This window comes from Lissotriton helveticus, chromosome 11 (genome assembly GCF_964261635.1).
Source record: "Lissotriton helveticus chromosome 11, aLisHel1.1, whole genome shotgun sequence".
In the NCBI taxonomy this organism is placed as follows: Eukaryota; Metazoa; Chordata; class Amphibia; order Caudata; family Salamandridae; genus Lissotriton; species Lissotriton helveticus.
This window is the reverse complement of record NC_136072.1, coordinates 993750677-993768986: the sequence shown is the minus strand read 5'-3', so window position 1 is coordinate 993768986 and position 18310 is coordinate 993750677. Positions and strand designations below refer to the sequence as shown.

Here is an 18310-nt window from a genome sequence, read left to right as displayed (position 1 = left end):
TTATTTTTCTTGCACACAGTGAAGGAATAACTGGCCCAAGGAGACCTGATGCACTCAATTGGTGTCTGTCTCTAACTTCCGTGGCTGGAACACATGCCTACAAAAATCTGCCTTGGGGGGCCGAGGTTGATGTACCTTGTGGTAGAAAACTCAGAAGTGTATGCAACATATGCCACAAAGAGCTTGCATTAGAGGGACCAGGCTGCCTGCCCTTTTGTTACAAGTTACTATCCGCATGGAGCAGAGCCCATAAAACTCTACATTACGCATGCCAAGCGACCTAGCCATGTGTTAGAGGACTTACATGAGCATGGGGTACCTACCTGGAAAGCTTTACAAGAGGGGGAGGCCAAGTGACCTGGCCATGTTTCAAAAGACTTACATGAGCATGGGGCACCTTCCCACAAACTCTGCATGGGGAGCCCAAGTTGCCTGGCCTTGTGTGAGAACACTCTCATGAACATTGTGCACCTACTCCCAAAACTGAGTGAGGGTGGCTCTGCCAGGGCTGTGGTAAAATCTCACCTCTTATTCGCTGTGTCTGCCTCATATACCAGCGACATTACATCTTGCTTAGAACGCCTTTTCCAAATTGGCTTAATAGCCTTGTTAGTAACAAAGCCTGTTTAAGACACCTGTAAAAGGCTCATAACATTAATGGGGGCAAATGGTTCCTGCAGCCTGTTAGATTGTCCCTGTTAAATTAACTATGCCATTTTAATGGCTGCGGCTGCGGAAAGAGCTGTATTACATGCACTGAAAGCAGCGCCAAGTTTTCTCTCTGAGACAGGCCGGCTCAGCCACTTCCGCGGCTTCCGCAGGGGTCCAGCCATAAAGCGACCACCGGTTCTGTGTAATACAGTCTCAGTTGCAGATACAATGTCATTTATCCTATGTACTTCCCCACTGGATCCAGTAGCACACAGCAAAGTTGTATCACTGCAGTAATAACCTAATTCATTGAAATAAGCTATGAATGCTTTATGATAACATTTACATTGAAGCGAGGCTAGCAAACTGATATATGTTTGTATTGGTTTTTGGAAGGTGAGATTGGCTTGGTTTTGGAAGATAGGCCTAAAGTATTCAACACCTACAGTCCAAGTTGGAATGAAAGGGATAGGAAGGGGGCGGGACAATACTGGGAAGTGAAGGGGGCGGGGCAACCCCTCGATGCAAAAGGATCAAGGCGCGATCCCGGAAGTCGAGCAAAAGAAGCCGTTTAGAACCGCCAACTTGGATATTATCCATCAAATAATTGGTATTTTTAGACCCACCGACTTTCGAGAGTGCTGCTTTTTAAATTGCGACCCTTCTCATATTTAATGAAAGATTTGGCCTCGTTACGTTGCAGGTGATATTAAATGGGCGTTCCCATGTAAAGATGACAAAACAGTTTTCTTTGCCCTGTTCCATCTGTAAGGATTTCTGCCTGTCTCTTGGTTTTATCTTATTTCGTTCATTGCTTGCCATCCTACGTTGGAGGGCGCCTTTAAGAATAGTCGACTTTCTACAGTTCTCAAAATTGTCCTCTCGCTGTGCTGACGTCAGGCTATTCTGTAATTGAATTACTGGAAACAATGAATGAAGATGTCCCGCTTAGTCAGTTGCCCGGAAGTGCATGGTGTGAGGCTTTGTGAAGCGCGTTAACCTACATGAGTCAGTGCACAGTAAAAATACAAGATCGCATTGTATCCTGTACTTCCATAATGCTTTGGTGAGAAAGGTCACGCAAACACATCATCCTGATGCTGTAAGGCATCTCCTTCACTGGAGAGTGGTCGTGACATGCCTTTTGGCTGAAGGCTAGAGGGTGACGCCATCAGCGCTTTTGCTCATAACTGTTCCCTGAATCTTTAATCTTTAATCTAAGACTTTAGTTCCAAAGAATTACTTCCCTAAAACAGTTCATTTGAAAGGATGTAGGAAGAGTGGGGAGAGGAAGTGTCTGCATCCATTTGGTTCATATATTATTCATCTGGGATTTATTTATTGTTTAATTAATTATTGATGGCGTTTTATAAGATGCAATCATTTTGCAATGCAGGAATCCGCTATCCTATTTCGTGAATGAGGGACCTCACCGCCGTTCACTCATTTGCAATTGGACAGTGCATCACTGCCGCAGTTGCTTTCCAGGTCATGTGTCCTACAGTAGCGGCTGATGCCAGCGCTGAGTGGCCGGGGACTAACGACTACAACAAAGAAACATTTAAAAAAAAATACTTACCTGCCCTTCCTGCTGCACTGCCGCATTGCCGCTATTCTCCTCCTCACCAGCACAGACTCCCAGAATCCCCTGCAGCCAATCCTGATGCTGCTCTCATTCATGTCAGCAGCATCAGGATTGGCCTGAGAGACCTCAATTTGCGCTCCCGGGGAGACTGGGAGCCTGTGACTGCTGTCCACAACCACAGCAACACAGCTGGGGTTGGAGAGAGCTTCACTGCGCATGACGCTTTGGCCTGACTGAGACGGCCGGCCAAACCATCATGCACACTGAATCACAGTTCTCACCACTCTCCCTCTGTGACTGCCCCATGGCCCCACCAAGACTATCATGGGAGAGACAAATAAAAGGATAATAAACCTGATTTATTATCATTTTATTTTTACATTTTTGAAGCTGCTGATGTGGGGGCGCACTGCTGGTGTCCTGCCTCTTTAACTCGGATCTCACATCAAACCTGTAATATGCTATGGAATTTTGGGAATCTTGTTATTATGGCCACGATCTTGCCTGAGAAATTGATCAGTGTCACACAGCAAGTTGTAAAAATGTGATATTGCCCACTTAGTTATAGTTTGCTTTATGTCTATTGAGAGTGCTGGTGCTAACCTTCTGGCTAGTGTCTGTGTCTTCAAGACCATATCAATTAAGTCTGGTGCACACCCAAAAAGTAACAACACCGTGTATGAAAGTAAAGGAAAAAAATCATTATTCAGGACCGTGTGATCCTGTTTTACTGATAACCCATAAAATGAACCTTTTACTGAAGGCGTTGATGTACAGGTTTGGTTACAAAAAGGTGCCTAAACAAAAGGTAATGCGTTGATGCTAAAAACCAGTCATGATAAATGAAAAAATACAATCTTTTGGTCATATAATTATTGCAAAAATTCTATATTAGGGTTCTTATGGTAAAAAGGCCAGCAGTTTGTAATTCACAGCCAGATGGTAAGGGCCAAGTTGCTGAAGGTAGTTGCGATGAGAAGAGAAACGGCAGACTCGTGTTTCGTCAATACAACTTGATCAAGGTGTTGCTGGGTTGGTGTAAGTAAAGATAAAATAATCATAAATTCAGGTCAAAAAGATCTCAAAGGTGAAGTATGCCAAACAATTAAGGCGAGGCTGACACAGTAATCACGTTGTGAAGTAATGTGTAGAGAACTCCTGGTCCCCAGTACAACATGATTGTAAAGTAACCCAATGGTATAAGAGAAAATTACTGGGTGCATTTCTAAACCACAGTGACGCAGGGTCCGTGAACCATTGAGTTACTTTGATGTTGTACTTCGGTGGCCATAAAGCTCTACAGTGAGTCAACTGGGGCCTGAATTAAGAGTTGGGTGGTAATGGGCATTTTTTTCATATTTTTGGAGAAGGTGAGAAATTAAGAGGAGAATCCAAGGGTGTTGTATTTTGTACCATTCTATCTTTGTGATGGATAAAATTCTCCATGTGGAGAGTGCTCCAGATATGATATTTAATTTATTTCAGTGTTTTAGGGTATCCATCTGGGTTCCAATTCTTAATTGTATTTCCTTATATGGTGCTGGTGTCGATCACCCATATCTGAGCTTCACACCAATGTATTTATTTTGATTTGGGAAATAAATCAAATGGCAATTATAACTTCAGCTGGTATAGCTCACTCTGGCTGTTTCTCCTCTTATGAACTGTAAACCTGCCTGGATGTTATCTTAGGTTACAAAAGCTACAGAATGTTAAGAATGAAGCTTTGAGCCAGTGCCAAGACACTATCTGCTTAATCTTTCTGAGCAAACTTGGTCCAAAATTCCACCTAGAACAACAGCTCTTACAAATTAAGATATGCTTGTCATGCTGTTTGTAACACTGTCCTTTTCATCTCTCATGCTTGCTATCCCATTTACTTGTGCTCCCATCAGCTGTACTACTCTCACCTGGTTCATCCTGTCCCAACACGGATGTATTGTAACTTATTGTGTTTTATATAGCACAATATAAAACCCTGGTATTTTTAAAGTGTGAACTAATCACCCCTAAGTGTCTCAAAGCCCTGGGTAGATTAAGTGAGCTATTGCCCAGAGTCACATGATGCTGAGTTTATCTGCCTCTGGCGATCGAACCGTGAGACCCGCACTCCGGAGTCAACTGCCCTGGCCGCTGCACCACACCACCCAACTACCACTTGTCAGATTGCTGGAGATCACTTTAGTAAGTTGTCTGACATGTCCAAATATGGGAATGACTGTCAATCACGGAACGACATTCAGAAGGGTGGTTTTCGATTTATAGTTCAAATCTTTGATTGGACCCAGTGCTCTGCAGTATGTAGATAGGTTCATTTTGGGTACCTATCCAACAACTGCCAAACTCTTTTGTTGTAGTTGTAGATTGTTACCAGTCTTGGCCTGGATGTACTTACGTGACTCTTAGGAAAAGTATCAAGTAAAGTAGTTTTGCAGTTAATTTAATGCTTGTTCTTCAATACAGGCGAAATTTCTTTTTTGCCCATTTCAATTGGTACTCTGGAAACACTGATGACCAAGAATAGCACCCACCTATAAAAAAAATGTCGCTAAGCTTATTTAGCGATAAATATCGCTAGTTGTTGATAATATGCCCCCATATTTTCTTGCCAAGAGCAGACTGCAGGGCGGCCTCTAGCTTGATCCTGTGCTCTTGGGATGTGGGTAGATCTGTCAGGGCCCCGCCTGCTATGAGAGATGGTATCAGCGCTGGCCAGTGTTTGTAGAGCAAGAGTTACCTGACGTACGGACCAGCAAGATGCATCAAACATTTGATTTGTAGAATTGCCCTGATTTAGCCTCCTACTTTTTCCCTGTAAAAAATTAGCAAAAAGCATTCACGTTTTTGACAAAAAAAAGCAACATTTAGAACAATAAATACATTCTATTTGTTTATTTTTCTCATTAGCATCACACAGAAGTACAGCATCGGGTATTTAAGAACAATACAAAACACTGAACCCCTAAAATTAAAGAGGACTCTAATTAAATTGTAACATTAGCCTACCATATACTAAAATTATGAAATTGTACGAGTAGTTGTATAACCTAAAATATTTGTGATGGCTGAGAGGTTTCATAAAAAATGTATTCTTGCAAATGTCTAAATTGGTTTTCTTTATAAAGAAGCAAATCTATTCTAGTAAAGAAAGAACAGTTGGTTCCAAAATTATGATTCATAAAAACCCACAGAGTAAAACCTATCCTACCCTAGCATGCAACAATTGTGCTATGCATTTTGTCACAACACACACGCCACTGCGCACACTCACACATCTCATGCATATACACTCACAAAAGGTAATTGACACTTGCATAGGTGCCAAAATTTGAAAAAATTAAATCCAGAGACACTGTACAGCACGACTATCAATACTTACTTGAAAATTTACCACACCCACTGCCCCTAAGCTCCGCCCAGTGCACGTAATTAGCATAATTTTGCGTTCACTTTTGGTTCTTGTGATTCCAGGATAATGAAAAGTACAGCAAGATGTTGATTACATTTCAAAACAAATATAGGAGTTCCATCTGCTTGATTCCTGACGAGAATTCTCCACCAGAGGTTTTAGAAACACACGGGACAGATTTCACGTTTTATTTGAACGTATTAACCTCATCACTGCGGCGCGAATTCCGCCGCAGTGCTGAACATTCCAATCGCGGGCGTGGTCATCAGCACACGCCCACCGTGACTCATGACGGCCGGGAGCCGTCATGAGCATCGAAGAGGTTAAAGTGAGCAATCTGCAGATCATGCACAGCTAAGTGAGTTGCCAATCATGTGCCAATGCAGGCATGCTGGACTGTCCCGGGATAGTGAATTACCCGGGACGGTCTCCAACTTGCTTGGACTGTCCCAGCAAAAACGGGACAGTTGGCAGCTATGCATCTGTACAACCGCAACATGGCTCACTGATGACAGAATCAATTTGTGGGGAAGATCATAGGATCTACTTCATCCTACCCTCTTGCTTTAGAGGTCACCTGTCAGGTAAAACTACCCAAAACCAGCACACTAAAAACAAGTACTACACACAGCTTGGGCCACACACAACACCCTGCCCCACCTTCCATAAATATGAGATTTACAGAAGGCCACGAGAGGCACAACTCGTCCCCTTCAAGAGCTCCCACCACAAAGCCTGCGAGAACACACAAACTGACCAGACCCACCATCACTGACCAGATGGAAGGGAAAAGACAATTAATGCAGAGGAAGTCTCTCCAATGGTCAACACCACTTAAGCAAGATCAATACTGAAAAGGAGGGTTGTGGTTACAAATGCACTAGCTCAAAATAACGCAGCTGGGCATCACATTTCACAGTGTACTGCGATGACACAATATGCACCCTGACTGACCACTGACCAGACACACCAAAACCAGCCACGTGGACAGACAGAATCTCCCTATGCAATCTGCTCCACTAGCCACACCTGCTACTTGTACATGAATGTACATGCCATCCCATATACAAACTACGTAAAGTAATAAAGTAACATAACATTTATGCAAATAACCCTGGTATACTGTCAAGCCTGCATGAGGTTTGTTCAAGTCATGAAAGCATCAGGAGATGTCATACAGGCATTATAACTTTATGAATGACTCACAGAATGCTGTTTTGATTGTACTTTCCCCCTTTCGATTTTAAGTACCTAATTTATTCCATCTAATAGAAAGATTTTTGTAGATTTAATCATTTTCACAGTTGGTGGTTCATTGGATACTGGAGATAAACCCTAAATGAAACGGTAATGTGCAGGACAAATGAGGTTTCGCGCCAGCATGGGGAAGAAAGCTGGTTTTATAGTAGCTTCAGAGGAGGAAGAAAAACACACACACACACATTTATATTTCTCGGCTGTAGCTTTTGCTGACTGTGTTGTTATCATAGTTAATTTTGCCAGTTTTGTTCATCTGTAAAATTGCTTGAAAGTGACATTTTGTGCTCATTAGAGCCACCGCTGATTTATTGCTGGTAAATGGAATGCCTTTCGTATTTGGTGGGTGCCCCTAGCAGTGGTAAGCACCCATGAAATTGCCTCTATAATGTAGTTTAAATCCAATCTTGGAGAAAGATTCTCCCATTGGCTGAAGTGGCATTTCGGTTCCTGACACTGGGTTTGTTGTCGGACACTTAGAATGGACTTCATGAGCAAGGAGGCAGATTTGAGCAGTGACGGGAACAGTAAATTGGACCTCGGCTTCCGGGGGTGTGAGAATTTTTTTTCCCAATGGCCAAGTTCTTGTGAGTTTCAGCTTTTGTCTTTCACGAGGGTTGTGAAGTTTGCTTGTTTATCGTCGCCCTCGCACAGGTTTTTATCTGCATAACGACTTCATTTACATTCTAATGAAACGCAGCCAAGATGGAAAACGAATAGAGAAATTTTCACTGCAAATGTTACCTTTTGCCTGTTTTTTTCTGTGAGGAATGTTATTAGGCAGAAGAATACTATTTTCTAGGTGTACTACTGTGAATGCCATGTAACAAATCCCATGGGCTTCTAATCCCACTGTGCGGAAATGTTTATAGCACTGCACAGGCGGAATGGAACCTGCTATGCAAACACACATTTATTTCCTCCTTGCGCAAACATTTTTATATTGTGGAAAAAGCTCTTCCTTTTGACCCCCACATATCTGGGAGTGATCCTGGAAAGGCATTAGCTTCAGCAAATTTCCAACATTTCCAGGTAGTAAAAAAGTTGGATTGGAGTTTGTTGCCAATCACAAAACTTACAGGCAAATCACACTTCTTTGTGATACCCACTTCCCACCCTTTTTGGTGAAGTTACAACTTAAACTGTATGCCTTGCAAATTTGCCAATGCCACCTTTTTAAATTTTAATTTCACTCGTTACCTGCGTCAATATAAGGGGAAATCTACTGCTTTGATTTAAGTGAAATCTCTCTCGCACCCCGAACCCTCCTCAATGGCAGAAGGGATAATTACCAACAATTTTCCATAAAGTATTTAATTTGGTTCATGAGCCAGCCATCTTAAGCAAAGAGGATTTCCTGCACGACATGTGGGTGGCTCTCAGTTCAAAGAGGACTCTCCTTGACTGATAAATGGAGCAGGCCTTCCACCAGACTTTGATGGGCTCTGTAGCTCCACCCCTTTGTGTTACATCACAGAAATAGCATGAATGTCATATTTAGTTAGAGGTTATAGCAGAACATTTTAAAGGGATGTAAATGTACATTACACCTCCTCTGACATGTGCACTGTGTACCATTAATGTCCTTTTGTAAGCCATTTCTAATTAAAATACTTTAGCAGTCAATAAATAAAAAGTAAATATATGTCAATAAATAAAAAATAAATATATTCACCCCGAACAACGCTAAGCATGCTGGGTCTTGTGCCCCATACTTACTGTGAACTTGTAACACGAGTGACGAAAAGCCAGGGATCAAGTAAAATAATAACCATTTTCAGCCAATTATTTTGACTGTTTAACTCATAATCAGATATTCATTTTCAGCCAGTCAGGCCACAGACCTATGACCAGCAGCACCCTTGTCAAGGCCCTCTGATCTACCGCTTTCACATTCCTCCATCCATGCGGTCCTACTGCCAAACCTGCTCATTCAGGCAAAGCTCAGGACAGTCAATCCACCTCTTACTAGTCAGTGTCTTAGTGCAGGAAAGCCTGCATGAATGTGTGAATGAACATGATGGGTGAGTGCAACATCAGTGTAATACAGAGTCTTTACAGTAGTGATGGCCAATAGCAACCTACATTGTGGGTGTCCAAAATTGCACAGCAATGGTTAGCATCACTTTGACGCTGAATTGATATGATTCCAAGTTAGAGTCACACTATTTGCTTTGCTTAAACATGGGAGGAGTTCCTTTGCAAATATTCATCAATGCTTTGAATCCATCGATTTTGAGAATTCCTTCCTTTCTTGTTTTTTCACAATGAATCACCTAATTTCCTCCATTGTTGTAACATCGTCGGTGTGTCAGTAAATGCAGAAATGCGACAGTCCTGAAGTGAAATTCCCTGAGGTTAATGCCTGTTTTTTCTTTCCCCGTCTCGCAGGTGAAGCAGTGGCATCCATGCATTCTCCGAGGTATCCCAGCCATGCAGAACTGGACGCCTACGCACAGAAGGTGGCCAACAACCCCCTGTCAATCAAAATATTTCCCACCAACATCAGGGTCCCACAGCACAAGCACCTTAACCGAACTGTGAATGGGTACGACACGACTGGGCAACGCTGCAGCTCTTTCCCCATGAACACCAACGGGTACCAGGGCCTGTTGGCCATTGTGAAGGCCTCCAGCACCAAGGGTGTGGTGAAGAACTCTGAGGGCAAGCGGATGAAGGTATCGCCGGCACACATTGGCATTGCTCCCTATCCAGTATCAAGCACTTTAGCTCACCTCCAGACGTGCAATGGACAAATCAGTTATCACAGCAATCAAAAGCAGCTTGAAGCTCCAGTGCCCCCTAACGTGACTGTGGCCACCTCCGTAATACCTCTCACGGGGAGAAATCTTGCACTGCAGCAGTCAAATCTGCCCTCCATTCAGAGCATCATCTATCAGATTAACCAGCAGTGCCAGGCGCAGGTCTCCCAGCAGGCCTGCCAAGCGGTTTTGGTGACAAACCCGAGCCCAGCGAAACATGTGGTGGCCAATGGCTTTACAAATATGACAGCAGGAACCATGGCATACACTGGGACGATTCTGCCAGACTGCCGTACGGGGACAGAGCTGACCATTGGCTCTAACCAAGCTGTGGCAATAGGACCAAAGCCCATGTTGTATCCTGACGGCATGGATTACCTAATATGGCAGCAGAAACCGCAACAACTTCGAATGTATAGCGGTGGCAGTGGAGGTGGGGGAGTTATCAGCAAATCCCCTGAAGTGTGCGCGGGGGTCTCTCGCCCGTACACCCTGATGGGAACAGTGGAAAAAGTAAATTCCTCTCCTTTGAACTGTGTGGGCATGCATGGCAATTTTTCAGTGGGGCAATACTTTGCCCCTCCATGGAATAGCATTTTAGTGACTCCGACCAGCGACTGTTACAATCCCCAGGACCTTGCACACGGGCACAGGGAGCTTGGGGTCCACCCTTCGGATGGGCTCTCAAGCCTGCCCAGCAAGACACTGTGCAACACCTCCATCTTGAGCAGCAGCCTACAGTCCTTGGAATATCTCATCAATGACATTCACCCTCCATGCATCAAAGAGCAAATGCTGGGTAAGGGCTACGAGACTGTGTCTGTGCCAAGACTTTTAGACCATCAACATGCCCACATTCGCCTGCCTGTTTATAGATAAGAGGCCATTGCTGCTTTCAACACCAACATACAAAGGGTGATGGTAATAACATTAGGTGTACACATTCTCCTATCCAGCGCCACAAGGGGACATGAAAAATACAAAGTTCTCAGGCCCAAGGGGGATTTCAGAAACTGTAACTAATTTGTGCAGGGCATGGATCCCAGAGTCTACTGAAGGCATAGAATGAAGGAATGCTTGTTACATTGCTCCAAAAAAATACGATTAACGTTCATTTCTACGAATGTGAAGGGGAATCGCGAAATCGTTGCTGCTATCCAAGCGGGGGGAGACTTCACAATGTGCGCGAGTACACCGGAGGACAGCACATCTCCCCCGCCACCTCCCCGTGCTCCATTCAGAAATGCATGATGGGAGCCCTCCCAAATTCTATCCAGAGCGGAATTCCGAGAGGAAGCAGGGGGAGTCGGAGAAAGGTGGTCCAAAAAAATGAATTTTTCGCCATCGCCGCTTTGTTGTGACTGAAACAAGCTACCGCCTAATCTCTAGTTGAAGTCCATAACTTGCACTGCTTTGAGTAAAAGCTAATAAACTGGGACAGTCTGGAGGATATTTAAAAAAAAAAAGATTAAAAACTTGAAAACTTGAACAGAATTTTTTTAGTTTAATATACTGTAAATGTATGTGTTGGCTGCTAAAAAGAAAGTATCTTTCTCTCCTTATTGCATAGACATAGTTCTTTTTTTCTAAGGTAATGGAGAACGGCAAGAAAATCATGACATTTGCTTTTCTGAATGAGAGGAGTCATACCCTGTCTTTCATGGAAAGGTGGTGGCACGGGGGGGCAGAGGAACCGAGTCAGGATATTATTACTGTGGGCCAGTGCCCAAAAGGCAAGATGTTAGTCCCCCCCCCCTCCCCCCACACACACACACAGATTGGTTTCGAAGCCTTTAAACCTATTTAATTCTTCTGCTTTTCACGGAGTGTTTATGAGTAAAGATTTACTCTCCTCCTATAGTTAATGAGAGTGCCCATGCAGTAAACAATCTTATCTGTGAAAAATACACATACAACCTTCTATTATCAACCCCCACACTCCCAAAAGAAGCTTGTGATCTTAGGTCATTATTATGCCATCTGCTTGTCCAGGGATTTTTTTTCAAAATCCGGCTCTGCACACATGTAAATCTAGCTGAGAGCACGGAAAGCAATTTCCCATTTATCACCGGGAGATAAACTGCGGCCCATTAGGTGACGTCAGGCTGTCAACCAGCAGGAGAGGTTGAGAGGATGAGATGAAGGGTGGCTGGGCGGTGTATAATATTACAAAACCACGCCCCATCCCCCGCAACCTCCGACCCCGGCTTTTCAGATTTCCAGAGCTTCTGTATCTTCTATGATTTACTACCGGGAGCGAGGGATCCTTTTCCGTGCAAAGCCATTGTGTCCGAAGCTCATTTGCATATTGCTTATTTCTTTCAATACATTTCAGAATGTTCACAATGGTGTGTCCTTTCAGTCCATGTAATTCGAGAGTTGGCGTAATTGTCTATCCGCCAGGGTTCTCAATTACACAAAATGAAAAGTATCCCCCCCCCCCTCCATTTTAAGACCCGATTGTTTTGTAGAGGGTACTGTATCCTGAGAAGACCTGTTCGGGCACTAAGTGCATTTAAAATGAAAACGCTGAGAATGTTTTTTATATGAAATTTGACCATTATTTTCCACTGTGAGAAGTGCTGTCTGCACCATGTTGTGTTGAAGGATAGCAAACGAACCTGCAGATGTGTCTGTCACCTGATGATCTTTTCCCAAAGTAAAACCAGGACATAATTTGAAACTTTCTTGTGTGCTCTTTTGCTTGATTTGCTCTTTTATATTTTAACCCTTCTTGCTGTGATGTTTGTCATGAGTTGCGTGTGCTGTGTAAGAGATGCTTGTATGCGTGGAAGCCGCTAGAGGGGCTCTGTCGAGCGCGAGGAGTAACGGGATCATATCAGTATCCCCTTAACTTGCAGTCTCTGAAGGTCTTCTTCATTTGCAGGGGAGGAAGCTGCTACCCCTCCAGTATGACTGAGTGGTATCACCTTATTTAATTACCCAAGAATGTTGGGGTCGGCTCGTGCAAGTGTCGGGTGGGACAAATCATATCTTACCATGTGGATTAAAATGGTCCTCGTTAGGAGGGAAATGTGCGGAAAGTCAGGAAGTTATGGCTTTCAACATGGACACATCACACATCAACCAATGCAGTGGTGAATACTAGGCTAATCTTCAACATTGCACAGACGGTCAATGGGTGAACTGATCCTTCAAAGTGTATCTGAAAATAACGTTTCAAACTGAAATTTTAAACTCTCAGGGGCAGCAATCACGAAGCATCACTTCTGAGACCTGATCAGATGCACCAGCATTATTCAGACTGGACATAATCGTCGAAAGTAACCAAAAATTACGATTTGCACAATTTAACACACATAAATAAATACTGGGCTTGGGCAAACATTCTCAGGTAAGTGTCTGCTCAAACCAATTTCCGAATGATATCTCACATTACATTTTTATGTAAGTTGGGTTCTGGCATAAAAAAAGTCCCATAAGATACTGGTAACCCCCACTTCAAACCAAAAGCACAATTTTGCTTATGTTTGCAAAATTAAAAAAAAATGTTGAGGTATAAAATGACACAGTTTCTTACATCCCTTTACAAACTATGTGCTGGCTGAGAGTTCTTTCATTCTAATGAAAGACTGGAGAGGGGATTCTTATTGCGATAAAAATAGTGTAGTATACAGCACCTCACAAACCCGGATTCCTAAAACACCCAAGCTGTCAGTGGACTGCTCTGAGGAACCTCAGTGGAACTTCCTTATTCTTTAAAATGGGTTATCGTTCATCACTACATTTTTGTGAAAAAAAATACCTGCTGTAGAATAACTGGACGGATAACCTTCATTTTTACAAAGAATTCTAGAATTTTCATGCCAAGGGACAGAAGCACTGGCAAAGTCAATAGATCTGGGTTTACTGGTAATACATGCAGTGAACCACAGGAGAAAGCCAACAAGAGTAGACTAAAAGGGCTTGTACTGATCTAATGTGGTCCCTCATGCAGTTCGAGAAACGCACAAGAGGGGAGGTAGAAGGGTACAACCAAGCAGTCAATAAATAGCATTATTCGAGAGACTGATATTCCACTGGGTTGACCCAAGATGTTATTGTGACAAAGTCTCAAGCAAATGACTCAAAAAGTTTGGTTGAAGAAAGTCATTGGTTAAAAGGGGGATGCCAAAAACTCACTATTTCTATATTGTAAGCAATAAGCATGTTTGATAGCTGAGCTGTCAAAACTCAAATCTAAAATAAGATTGTGTCATTTGTGGGAAGAAAGAACATTCATTCTAGTGAACAAACAAATGCAACAGGATCTCCTTGCTCTCAAGACGTGAACCTCACATGTAAATGGAAGCCATACGCCCCCTTTTCAAGGGCCTGATGGGAGTTGCTTACCGGAGGGCTTTCACCTCAAAGGAAAGAGCATTGCTTCATTTGTAATAAAGACATCAATATATAATAAGTGTGGGGCACAGTTTTTCTTAGGAGTTTGCTCTGATGCTGCCAAATGCTCAAGTTGTTATATGGCAAGATTTGCTACGCTTGATTCCACGTTTCTTTCTACCACCATACTACACGTTCTCTCTCTTTATCTCACTCATGAAGTTCACTTTAGCTCAGCCAAGCACACAGGGCAGCTGTCTGGTTTTCTAAAGACATATTGCAGACTTTCAGAAAGTTGACCTAAGAATGCATTCTGCCCGTTAATTAACAGGTTCAATTCACCCCCCCCTTGCCTAAAGCGTGTTTACTATATTCTTCCACGAACTCCCTTTCTGTAAACAGGCCTTTACATTTGTTCTTATCTTGTGACATTTGTGGTGCATTCAAATAACTAGGTCAAATGTCAGGAGCTGTCTTCCTAGGATGCTTGTTTACTTCTCTTTCACTGATTTCAAAGTGAGGGATATGGGACAATCTTGCTGGGTAGGAAAGAGGTTTCTTCGAGCACAGGACAACATTTAAATGAACTGTGTAAGTATTTCAGAATATATCAGAATTAGGAACAATATTTAAGCACTTTTTTGTTAATTCTGAATTGTGTTGGAAACAAATGCTTTAATATGATCAAAACAAATCATTAGACTAGGTGATGCAATTTCCACACATTTTCGTTTGTGCGCTGTATAGTTTTATTAGTAAAACTTGCAAATGTAATGGTTATTTCAATTGAAAATGTGTTGTCTGCAATAGCAGTGTGCTACCATACAATGCATACTCCGCTCTACACCACTATACTCTACTCTACACCTCTCCACCCCACTGCTCTCTAATTTGCACCACTTTACTTGACACCACTCTACGGCACTATACTCTGCACCACTCCACTCAATTCCACTTAGAGCTAAGCCTCTCTACCCTGTGCCATTCTACTCTATGCCAAGGCACTCTTCGCCACTCTACTCTACATTACTGAACTCTTTGTACACCACTCCAGTCTAGGCCACGCCAATCTAATCTGCACAACTTCACTCCATGCCACTGTACTCTATGCCAATCAATTCTACGTCAGTGCACTTTACTCTACAATACTCACCTCTATGCCCCTGCACTCTACCCCAATCAACTCTATGCCACTCTAATCTACTCTGCACTTCTTCACTCTTTTCCCCTGCACTCTACACCAATTTACTCTATGGCATTACACTCTATGCTGCTCTATACAGCTGCATTCTTCCTTGAACTACGCCTCTCCACTGTACTCTGAAACAATCTACTCCATGCGGACGCGCGCAGTTAAAACCTCCTGGAGAAAGCTACAGGCACTGGCAATCTTGCTTGTGTTTTTAAAACTTGCTATTTGCACATTTTTAAAACTGTACTGTTTGTTACCTGTTCCTTGGTGTCCCTGTTCCGTCGCGGCTTGTGCCGTTTGAGCGGAGGGGTCAACACCATCCCTACGAGCGACTCACTTCCTGGATTGAGCAGGGTCAGCGCTCTAGGGCCATCCCACCACTGTTGCGGTCCCGCCCACTTTGTGTTTATCTAGAAGTGCGCTGAGCGGACGCGCGCAGCGGCGTGCTTTTTGGCGCCAAAGGCAAGCCCGTCTGCGCCCGTCCGCTCTCGGCCGACTCCAGACGCCAGGTACCCTGCCCTTTTTTCTTCTTTTTCTCTCCTCAGCCCTCTACCCACCCGGGCTGTTACCCACAATGGGTATCATCCGCTACACTAACCAGGAGCTCCACTCCTTGAATACAGGCAGGCTGTCCCCTACTGTTTCCCATAATGGCAGTACCAATGCTAGAGAAAGAAGAACTATAGCAGTGATAAAAAGCCCCGCTCCACAGCCTCACCTATCTTGCATGTATTGCAATGCTAGATCGGTGCCTAAACATGCCGTGGAAATTTGGGCGCTCCTGGACTCATACAGCCCGATGTATTATTCATCACAGAAACCTGGTTACAGGAGTCCTCCTCACCAGATATTTCAGTAGCCTTACCTCCCCCCTATAAAATACACAGGCTTGACCGCCTAGGTAATAATCTATAAACCTAATATCAAAATTCACATCAATGACTCCTATTTAGAACGCTGGGGTGAAATGTGTATTGCCTCCTTGACCATAGGAAACCAAGAGTCATGGAAAGTGGCCCTTATCTATAGACCCCCAGGTGCCAAAACTCACTTTGTGGAGAAGCTCGTCGAAGCAATAGCACCCTACGCTCTAGCAACAGAGAACTTCCTATTGTTAGGAGACATAAATTATCATCTAGATCAAACCCATGAACCTCCTACTGTTGACCTTATCACAAGCTTCAACACCCTACAGTTAAACATTCTCCCGACAGGCCCAACTCATATTGCGGGACATGCATTAGATCTCATATGCACGAACTCCCCCAAAGTCAAAATTATGCAGATTGATCCACTCCTATGGACTGACCACTATGTTATAAAATTTAACATCTCATGCCCTCAGTCCGAATCCCGGAAAACCACTCAAGCAAAACTGAGCAGACCATGGAACAAAATCACCTCGGAATCCTTTGCTGCACACTTTTCCCCTCCAGCCATCACTGACAAAACTGACCCTAACACAGCTGCCGGGGAGCTGGAATCTGCAATAGTCTTGGCGTTAGATCGCATTGCCCCAGCTCGAGCGTCCAAACCTTCTAAGAAAAACTCACCTTGGTTCACGCCAGAGCTGGAACACATTAAACACGCAGTCAGAGTAGTTGAAAGAAAATGGCGCCAAACTAAAGATTTGAATGACAGGAATCTATATAAAACCGCTCATAGACAATATATGAAAGGAATCGCCGAGGCAAAAAAGGCTTATCTTGGTGATAGGATTTCTCTGGCGTCAAACTCCCAGAGAGAGCTCTACAGTATAGTGAAAGACTTCACCAACCCCCCCCGCAAGCCAGCAGCCACTCGATGAATCTAAAGAATGGGTAGATTCTGTGGCAGCATACTTCCATGAAAAAAACAACGAAATCCACAAACGCTTTCCTCAGTCACCTCCCACTTGTCAGACAGCAGTCTCGCCCGCCAATAACTGAGGGGTCTCCAACTCTTGCATTCCCACACTGAGGGAATTCCCATCATGCACCGAAGCACAGGTTGAGGCAATCTTACAACAAATGAAGTCTGGGGCCCCGGGAGACCCTGCCTCTCCACAAATCCTATCTAAAATAGCTCCTGCTCTGATTCCAGCCTTAACGAAAACTTTAAATCAGTCCCTACTTCATTCTTCTGTCCCATTACATTGGAAGGAGGCCGTAATAAGACCTATCTTAAAAAAACCTTCAGTCGATCCCAAATCACTTCCTAATTATCGGCCCATCTCACTCCTCCCCCTGTTTGGGAAGATCATGGAATCCCAAATAAATAAACATCTCAAACTACATCTCGAGAGTCGAGACTAACAAACTCCTTGACCCCTCACAATCAGGGTTTAGGGCATTCCATAGCACCGAAACGGCCCTGCTCGAAGTTGTGGACAACATAAGAATGACACTTGACTCCAATCAGTCTGCCATACTGGTCTTGCTCGACCTGTCTGCGGCCTTCGACACCATCTCGCATCTCATTCTTTTAGAACGTCTTGCTGAGATTGGTGTCGAGGGCTCCGCTTTAGGCTGGATAAAAAGCTACCTGACTGACAGACGGTCCAAGGTCCAAGTTGGCGCCCACTCCTCCAACCTCTATGATAACGATAAGGGCGTCCCGCAGGGGTCCATATTGAGCCCCACGCTCTTTAATCTGTATGTATCCCCTCTCGCTAAGGTCATTCGAGCACACGGTTTTGGGACCGTGTCCTACGCGGATGACACCCAAATACTGATCACAATCAATCGGAATCCGGATCTAACTAAACTGAGATTTAAAAACTGCATGGTAGACATTCATGACTGGATGACCAGGTACTTTCTGATGATGAACGCAGGAAAGACGGAGGTCCTGCTGTTTGGAAAGGCAGATAAAATTTGGTCCAATGACTGGTGGCCAGCCTCGCTTGGCCCATGCCCAACACCCAAATCCTCAGTGAGGAATCTTGGTGTAATTATCGACAATAAATTATCCATGTCTGAACATATTAGCAAAGTAGTAGGCACCAGCTATGGCCTCATGCGTAGCCTGAGGAAAATCTTTAAGTGGCTCCCCCTCTCAGCGCGTATGCCTTTAGTACAGGGACTCATCGTCAGTAGGATTGATTATGGGAACGCACTTTTGGCTTCAACAAA

General features: G+C 43.8%; 1 protein-coding gene across 1 annotated transcript in view; it reads left to right on the top strand.

Moving 5' to 3' along the window:
- The window catches only part of FAM222A (family with sequence similarity 222 member A), a 210783-nt gene extending 198436 nt beyond the window's left edge, over positions 1–12347 (top strand). Inside the window, exon 3 of the mRNA XM_078667356.1 lies at positions 9294–12347. Coding sequence (XP_078523482.1) covers positions 9294–10543 — 1250 coding nt within the window. The 3' untranslated portion in view covers positions 10544–12347. The remainder of the gene's footprint in view (positions 1–9293) is intronic.
- The last annotated feature ends 5963 nt before the right edge of the window (positions 12348–18310 follow it).